General features: G+C 33.7%; 1 protein-coding gene across 1 annotated transcript in view; it reads left to right on the top strand.

Annotated features, from left to right (window-relative positions):
- The first annotated feature begins 240 nt into the window (after positions 1–240).
- LOC145278778 (E3 ubiquitin-protein ligase RNF185-like) overlaps positions 241–9,574 on the top strand; it is an 85,561-nt gene continuing 76,227 nt past the window's right edge. Inside the window, exon 1 of the mRNA XM_080130686.1 lies at positions 241–509. Coding sequence (XP_079986812.1) covers positions 349–509 — 161 coding nt within the window. The 5' untranslated portion in view covers positions 241–348. The remainder of the gene's footprint in view (positions 510–9,574) is intronic.

Genomic DNA, 9,574 nt, shown 5'->3' with positions numbered 1-9,574 from the left:
TTATAAATCCCTCGGCAATTTCTCGGAGAATTGAAACAGTGGCCATCGTACTGCGACGCTAGCATATCACGCGGCTTTAGTGGAACGGCTTTCTATTTACGACTTTTGTGCTTGCTTGCACCCCGTGTATGACGTCATTTTTTTAGTGAGCAGGCCTGTTTTATGGTGGCCATTGAAGGTATTTTCCTCTTCCAAAAAAGCAAATAATAAGAGTTATCTGCCCTTGACTAACACCATGTGACGTGCGCATTGGCAGCCATTGAAATTGCCTTCTTATATTTGTCAACAGCTCTCGTATTGCTTGGAGCTTTTTTTTTTTTTTTTTTTCAAATAATATTGTTGCTCATCATGAATGGATGTAGCGCGGGGTCATCGTCAAAAGATGGCCAAGGTAGTGAGGATACAACGTACCGACAAAGTGACCCAGCTGATTCAGGAGCTTATGAGTGTAATATTTGTTTGGATTCGGCACGCGATGCGGTGGTCAGTCGTTGTGGCCATCTTTTTTGGTAAGTCATCCCGAGTTATCTGCTCTTGACTAAAAAACAAAAACAAAAAAAATCTCCAATTTCTAATTAATTTAATTAAATCTATTATTTTTAATGCTTTCTTCTCTTTTAAAATAATTAAAATGTGAAAATTACCAAATCTAATTTAAGTAACAGTTATATAATTTCTCTCGCTCGTATTTTTATTTACTTGTTTGTTCAAACATGGCTAACGAAGTCATCCATTTTTCTAAAAAAAAAAACATCCTATTCCAAAACAGATCTCTCCATGTTTTTTGTTTTAGTTTATTTAATATATTAATTTAACGAGTTTAATTAAATTAGATTTTAATATGTTAAATAAAGCATATAATGTTAATTATGTAGTAAAATAAACCCTATATGTCATCGAATTGTCCTTTTAGTCGTGTTCCCCCCCCCACTGTTTTTGGATTTTTAGTAAAACATTATTTTTCTGTTTTTGTGATCAAAGATTCGAATATAAAGTTTCTCGTAAATTCTTTACTGTTTACAAAGAAACTGTTTTGTTTTTTCTTTTTTTTTTTATCATGTTTAAAATGTTTTGTTTACGAGCAGAGAGGTTAGACTACTACTTGAAATGAATAAACAAAATGATCCCTCATTTGTTTTTTACTTTGGAGGGAAACCAAAAAACATTTTTCATTTTGTCCTAATTTGTTTGTTTCGTTCGTCTCTGACGTGCGTTAAAATATTAAATCTATTTATTTATTTATTTATTTATTTATTTATTAGCCTCCTCAAAGTTAAGGCCCTTAGAATTAAACCTAATTAAAAAAAAAAAAAAATCTACAGAAAAATCTGTGCGATGTATGTACATACCTTTCACAGAACAGAAATGTCATATTCCAAAAATTACGTAAATTGATCAAGTATTTTTTATTGTTTTTTTTTATTGATACACTTGTACTGTGCTGAAATAATGTTATTATTTAAAAACAAGGTATTTTTGTAACTATTTTGTACTTTCACCTAACAATTTAATAAAAATATACCATAAAGCTTGGATTTAACTTGAAAATATTTAAAAAAAAATATATAGCGTGGTGCAATAAGCGCATAAGCACCTTTGTTTTTAATAAAGAAAATTATTTTTAAACGATCTAAAGCGGTTAACGTGAAATCGATAACATTACAAGGCAGATATTGCAAGTTTGAATTATTGTGAACTTATCTGCTGCTTTTTTTTTTTTTTTCAAGGTAGCGACGCTAAACTCCTTTTATAAAATTTGTTCGTTTAAAATAAGACTACTTGATCAATTTATGTGATTTTTGGAATATGACATCTTTATTTCATGACGAGTACGTACATCGAAGATTTAGGTTGAATTTTAAGTAAGAATCAGTTAAAGAAGAAATATGTATTCGCTGTTTTAATTAAAATCACATTTTAGTTTATGTGCTTTTTCGGCGTTGCAAATTCTTTCTTCAAAAGATGGCATTTCACTACTCTTTCTCATATTCGATTTAAAAACGCATTGTAATTTGAAATATAGTAACAAATAGAGATTGAATATCGATTCCATTTTTTTTTTTTAAGTATTTTACTTTGTATTTTTTGGGAAATTTTTACGACGTGCTCCAGCATATTATAAACACCCCCAACCACCTCATGTTAAGAACGGTTTTCGGAATAAACACCCCCCCAACTTCGAAAGCCGTTCTTAACATAGGGTGGTTAGGTTGTAAAAAAATGCCGTATTTTTTATTTTTATTTATTTTATTTTATTTATTTATTTATTTTTAGAATCTTTTCCCTCTTTATACTGGTCTTTTTTGCGAGAGAGTGGGTCTGTTGCAACCTGAACTTATTTGCGACAGTTTTTATAAAATTTGATTTTCTTAATTAAAAAAGAAAAAAAAAACTACTTGATCAATTTACGTGATTTTTGAAATATGACGTTTTCATTTTGTGACGAATCAAAGATTTTTCGTTACTTATGCACTTTTGTTACCGTGCTGAAATAATAACGCTATTATTTAGAAAGCCATTCTTAACATGGGGAGGAGTGGGTGTTTTATAACTATTCTTTACTTTCACTTAACAATTTAATAATAAAAAAAAGATATCGTAAAACTTGAATTTAACTTAAAAATACAATTTTAAAAAATAATGCGGTAACAAAGGTGTATAAGCAACTGTTTTTCTGTATTTTTTTTATGTTAAAATCAAGTTTCGTCTGTGTTTGTTACGTCAGCTGGTAATTGCGCTTGATGGTGAATGTCGTAGAAAAGTCACTTTTGATTAATGTCTTGAAATAAGCAAACGAACGTAGCTGTTTATCAGAATAACAATATTTTAAAACTTGTAAACATTTATCAAAGGTGACATTTTCAGGACATTCATCGTCAAGCACAAATATCAGCTGACGCAAATGTAAACAAACACAGACATAAGATAATAATTAAAAAAATTTTCGAATACTACATCGTGAAGAATTTTTTTTTTTTTTTCTGTTCGTTAGATTAAAATGAACAATTAATGATTTTTTTAAAAATCTCTTCCGAATCTTAACATTCGGCAGGTTTCAGCCTTTCATCATCCAGAAATTAGGAACTTGGATGGAATTTCGAAATTACCATTTTTATTTTTAATTTAACCATAGGGATAGATTCATTGGCCAACCTAAGCGAGAGTCACCCTCACCCTCTATAGTGTCCACTGAAAAAATTGAAAAAAAAAAAAAAACAGAAGCCGTTCTTAACATGGGGGGGGGGGGTATTCCAAAAGCCGTTCTTAGGGGGATTTTCGTTCAGGTCCGCCGAATCGTACTTGGGTAGATTTGTGATCTTTTAAACCAACGCACTTCAGGTGAAAACATTACGTACTTGTGTAGGTGTATCAGAATTTTTGTAGGAATTTTTGACACCCCTAACACGAAACTGCGAATAAAATATAAAAAAACTCGTAATTTCTCTTTTAAAAGTGGGTTGTTTATTTTCTTTATGGGTTATACTTCCAAAATAAACTATTAAAGTTGTTTTAAAAGTAATAGAAATATTTTTTTTTATTTTTTAAAAAACAGTAATGAATTTTACGAACTCAATATTTTTCAATTTTTAAACTTTAAAAATCTATAAAAATTTTTCTATTGATTCTATTTTTACGATATTTTCAGGGTCAATGTGAAATTTTATGCTCTTTCCAATAAACCGAATATAATATTCTAGACAAACGTTTTTTTTTTTTAAATTCACGCCCCCCCCCCCATTTTCAAGTGTCTATTAAAAAGTAAATAATTAATTTACTCACCAAAGTTTTATATATCACAAATTGAAGAGAAAAGGTCAATAAATAATATATTCAAATTTAAAACAACAAAAACGTAGTGTTTTTTTAGAAATTTACCTGTAAAGTTCGAAGTTTAAAACCTTTTTTCTTTTTAACCACGTTGCTTGTTTTTTCTTTTGTTATTTTTAATGAAACCTTGGTCCTTGCTCCTTTTATTGAAAAAAAAATATAGCTTGAATTACATTTTTCGAATAGTTATAAGCTTGGAAAGACAGGGGGTCGAATAATTCACGCCTCCCATTTTGAAATGTCTATTAAAAAGTAAATAATTAATTTACTCACCAAAGTGTTATATATCACAAATTGAAGAGAAAGGGTCAATTAATAATATATTCAAATTTAAAACAAAAAAAAGTAGTGTTTTTTAGAAATTTACCTATAAAGTCCGAAGTTTAAAACCTTTTTAAAAAAAAAAACACGTTTTTTTTTTTTTGTTTGTTTGTTTTGTTTAATGAAACCTTGGTCCTTGCTCCTTTAATTGAAAAAAAAATTTAGGGCTTGAATTACATTTTTCGAGGAGTTATAAGCTTGGAAAGACGGGGTGGAATTATTCACTATTTTTCACGAAATTTCTGACATGGGCGAAATTATGGTAAATTAAAAAAATTACAGAAAAAAATAGTAGATATGCTAAATGTATTTTTAACAACAAAAAATAGAGATCTTTCTCTAAAAATGGCGAACTCTTAATTTAAGTCAAAGTCGAGGGTTATCTCCCTTGTTTATCCTACAGAAATGGCTGCACAACTCTTCCTCATTAAAACGTACAATAAAACTCGATAATTCGATAAATTTTGTTTTTACTTGTAATTATTTTTCTACTGGGTAATTTTTTTTTTGTAATTTTTGGAATTTATACTAATTTCGACATGCAACCTGAAATGTGTTGGTTTGAAAGGATTCTTAATCTGCACAAGCACCATTTCTCATTAATAACCTAATCGCATTTACCCGGCATTGCTCAGGTTGAGGGCTTAGAGAAAAATAATTTTTCACATGTTTACTTTTTTTAAAGTAGAATTTTAAATATAGTTTCCCCTTATTTCATTTTTAATTTAAATAAATAGTAAATAAGTATAATTAAATGTATATCTATTGAAGTTACGTATGAGCGAGAAATACATAGATACACAAGATATTATTTGATTAGATTAGCAGGCCGCCCGGTGTTGCCCGATCATAAGATACACTTAAATATGATATATTAATTTGTGAAAAGTTCATATTTATTAATTATTATTATTAGTAGTAGTAGTAGTATTAATTTATTAGTAGTATTATTAATTACTCAAACTGGAAAGAGGAGAAAGACAATGTGACAACATCTCACCAAAACTCTTCACAGCCTGTCTCCAGGATGCGATAATCAGTCGGATTAAGTGGGAGGGTTGGGGAGTCATCACTGATGGCGAACACCTGTCACATCTCATCTTCCCTGATGATATAGTACTCATGGCATACTCTCCTCAGGAACTAAATAACATTCTAAATGACATCCACTCTAAAATTAAACCAGTTGGCCTCAATATGCATCTTGGGAAGACTAAGGTGATGTTAATCAGCACTTTGACAAGTCGCCAATAATTGTTCATGGAAAAACCATTGAAGAAGTTGAAAGCTACATCTACTTGGGAAAGAAAATAACGAAAGACAGAGATCTCCTACCTGAGATAAAGAAAAGGATAACATTGGGATGGGCAGCTTTTGGGAAAGTGGAGAATATCATGAGAAGGCGAAAATCAAATATGTCGATCAAAGGGAAGATCTTCAATGAATATGTACTACCTGTGATGATCTACGGTAGTGAAACATGGGCCCTGACAACTTGTGTCAAAGTGAAATCTTGATAGTAGCCCAAAGGAAGATGAAGAGTATGATGTTAGACATCATTCTACAAAACAGAAAGACAAACATCTGGATCCGCCAACAAACAAGAATTGTTAACCTTAATACTGCCATCAAAACAACCAAACACAGATGGGCAGGGCACATAGCCAGACAACATGACAACAGATGGTCTATTAGAACAACGGAATGGACACCTCGTGAACACAAGAGGCCAAAGGGAAGAACGAGATTGAGGGAGGACCTAATACAACACATGGGTCCCAGGAAGTGGTTCCTCATTGAGTGATAAACCCTTAATGATATGGACTCATTTTGTGACATTTGCTCGGATTCACCCGGCACCTGACGTAAACCACCGGAATATGCCGAGCGTCACTGAGCAAATCTTACATCAGAAAGCAACAACAACTATGATAACCCAATGAGAATCTGCATAATTAGCAAATGACTTTTGATAAATTAGAAGAAAAAGGCGGAGAAGTTACCGTGTTTAAATAACTGTATTATTTAAAAACCCGTTCTTAACATAGGGAGGGAAGTGTATTTTGTACTTTCTAGACCCTTTTCTCACAACTTGCCGTTCTGTCTCCTCTTTGGTCTTCCGACCACTCTGTTGTATCAATTAAGATAAAAATTAAATGTAATAAATCCTCAGATGTATCTCTCCATCATACAGTATATCGATACACTATGGCTGATGGGATAGCTTCCTTAGATTTATGTCAGATCTACCTCTGCATTCCATGTTTAAAAAGGATGTGTCCTCTATAGTATCAGACATGACGGAATGGTTAATTGTAGGTATAGACTGTTTCATACTCTCGAATAAGTTCCAGCAAAAACCTAACAGCCAGCCATGGTTCTCTCCAGAATGTGCTGCTGCCATTGCGCACAGAAATCACTTTTTCCATTGCTTCCAAGGTAATAGATGTATGGAGACTAAAGCCGCTTTCAGAATTGCCAGCAACCATTCTAAGAAAGTAATAAAGAATGCAAGAGAGTTGTATGCTCAGTCCATCAAATCCAAAGTAGCTGAGCAGCAGCTTGGTTCCCACCAGTTTTGGCAAATAGCAAACAGAATCCTGAACAGAAGCGTGTGCTCTATCCCAACTATCATCAATGGACCTGAGGTAATCTCGTCAGCATCAGACAAAGCCAAACTCTTTGCCAAGAACTTTGCAGCTAATTCTACCCTTTGCGACCAAGGCCGCCAAACCCCAATATTTCCTCCTGTATCAGAAAACACGCTATGTGATATACAAATATCTGTACGTGATGTTGTCAAGCTAATCAAAAACCTTGATTCCAGTAAAGCAACTGGCCCTGACGGTATTCCAATTATAGTACTCAAAAAAACTTCAGCCAGAACTAGCACCCATACTTACAAAACTGTTTAAACGTTGTCTTAAGGAGAATTGCTTCCCATCACCCTGGAAAATCTTGTCAGTATGCCCTGTATTTAAGAATTCAGGTGATCGCTCATCCCTCTCTCAGTACAGGCCAATAAGTCTCCTGTGCGTCATGAGTAAGTTGCTGGAATCTGTGTTAAATAGAGAAGTAATCAACCATCTCAGCAAAAATAACCTTCTTAGTGACACACAATATGGTTTCCGTTCTGCTAGATCTACAGCAGATGTGCTTACAGTTATCTCATAGGATTAGCGAATCTCTCGACGGAGGCAACCTTTCTAGGGCAATTGCTTTTGACATATCAAAGGCCTTTGAAAGAGTATGGCATAAAGGTTTACTTCACAAGATCTCCAGCTATGGTATAGCTGAAAATGTCTTCTCAATTATTAAATCATTTCTCTCTGATACGTTCATAAGAGTAGTAGTAGATGGGCAAAAATCAAAAGCTCACAGTATTAATGCTGGAGTCCTTCAGGGGTCCATCCTGGGCTCGACTCTTTTCCTGATCTATATTAATGATCTTCCAAATAACATCCTTACATCATTCGTAGACATGTATGCTGATAACACTACCATCTATGGTAGCACATCTAAGACCGTAAACGACCAAGTTCTCTCCGATTCTCTCTCCTCTGATCTTGAGCACGTGGTACAATGGAGGAAGAAGTGGCTGGTTACTTTTAATGTATTTAAAACCAAGCTTCTATCTTTACATCATCAACGTTCTGATCCCCATCTGGCATCAATTGAAATGAATGGCTCTCGTCTTGAGGAGGCCTCATGTTTTGACAAGCTTCTGGGCTTGACCTTTACTCCTGATCTTAAATTGAACACGTACATCAAATCTGTTGCCAAGGTCGCTGGAAAAATGGTGGGATCCTTCTATCGATCCAGTAGATATCTCACTGCTGATGCAATTCTTTATCTATATAAGAGCCAGGTACGTCCAAGGATGGGGTACTGTTGCCACATCTGGGAAGGAGCTGCTAGAAAGGACTTGTCCTACCTTGATAGAGTTCAAAATAGACTTCGTAGCCTCATAGAAGATGTCCTTTCCTCTTCCCTGCAACCTCTATCTCACAGAAGAGATGTTGCGAGTTTGTCTCTGCTTTATCATTATTTTCATGGCAAGTGCTCGACTGAGCTTCAATCTATGGTCCCCCCTTGCCAAACTTTCACAAGAAACACTCGTCTAGCTGAAAACACTATCAATAATTTCCCCCACTCTTTATCTGTGCCTAAACCTAAACATAGATTCCATGAACAAAGCTTCTTTAACTGCACGTCTGTGGAATTGTCTTCCGTTTTCCTGCTTTTCAGTTGACTACAATATGGTTGTCTTCAAGTCCAACGTAAACAAGTTCTTGATGAGCCGTTCGTTCCACTTAAGTTAACAAATTTACCGAATTTCCATTACTAATGATTACTATATTGTCCAATTGACTACAGTACACTCTTAACCCTTATCCTCGAGTGGTCTCTGGGCTTTGATAAATGGTTATGTCTATGTAAAAAAAAAAAAAAAAAAAAAAAGACTTCCCCCTAACAATACTTGAAAATACAATTAAAAAAAACAAAAAAAAAAACGCACCGTAACTTCTCTGTATGCATCGAAAAAAAAACTTTTTAGTTATTATCCGAGCGGACGTTTACAGACATCCGTTTCACAAATGCACTGGCACCGATTATTATATTGTACTCAATGTATAATGATTTCAAAAGTTAAAAAAAAAAAAAAATACTTGGATGGCATCAGCCAGAATCGAAACCAAAACATATAGCCCTTACTGTCTAATCTAAGTCCATGTGCATAAAATCTTAAAAAAAAAAAAAAATTAACGTTGTTATAAATTGTGTACGCATGGAAATAACATTTCGATTTTACAAATTCCAAATTCCAATTTCTTTATTTAAAAAAAATCGAATTTGTTCCAAAGGTCCAAATCCTCTTGACAGAATAGTTTGGTAGAGACCGTTTCTCGAACAAAGTCATGGTACCCCGCCAACCACCCCGTGTTAAGAACAGCTTTCGGAATAAACACCCTCCCAACCTCCCCGAGTTAAGAACGGCTTTCGAGGTTGGGGTGTTAATTCCGAAAGTCGTTCTTAACATGGGGAGGTTGGGATGTTTATAATACGCTGGCGCAGTGAGACTGAGGCAGTGAGGCAGTAGGCACGTCGTAAAAAAAATTACTAAAGTCATTTTAGTTTCGATAGATTTGTAGTTTTTAAATTTATATTTTCAAATCTTTTTTATTTGTTTTTTTTTTTGTTTGTTTGTTTTTCTAACTTGTGTTTCATCTTTTTGCCTCTTGTCAACGAATTCTCTCTCTCTCTCTCTCTCTCTCTCTCTCTCTCTCTCTCTCTCTCTCTCTCTGTGTAAACAAACTGTTTTTCTAAAAATAAATTCAATTTCTTGTGCCCGATCTCGTCGTAAAACAAAATTAATGATTCAATTACGTTTAATTAGAGAAATAACAGGAGGTTAATTCCTATT

The sequence above is a fragment of the Euprymna scolopes genome, chromosome 1, assembly GCF_053919585.1.
Source record: "Euprymna scolopes isolate OS-2025 chromosome 1, ASM5391958v1, whole genome shotgun sequence".
NCBI lineage: Eukaryota > Metazoa > Mollusca > Cephalopoda > Sepiida > Sepiolidae > Euprymna > Euprymna scolopes.
Note: the sequence above shows the minus strand (reverse complement) of the source record. Positions and strands in the feature narration are given on the sequence as shown.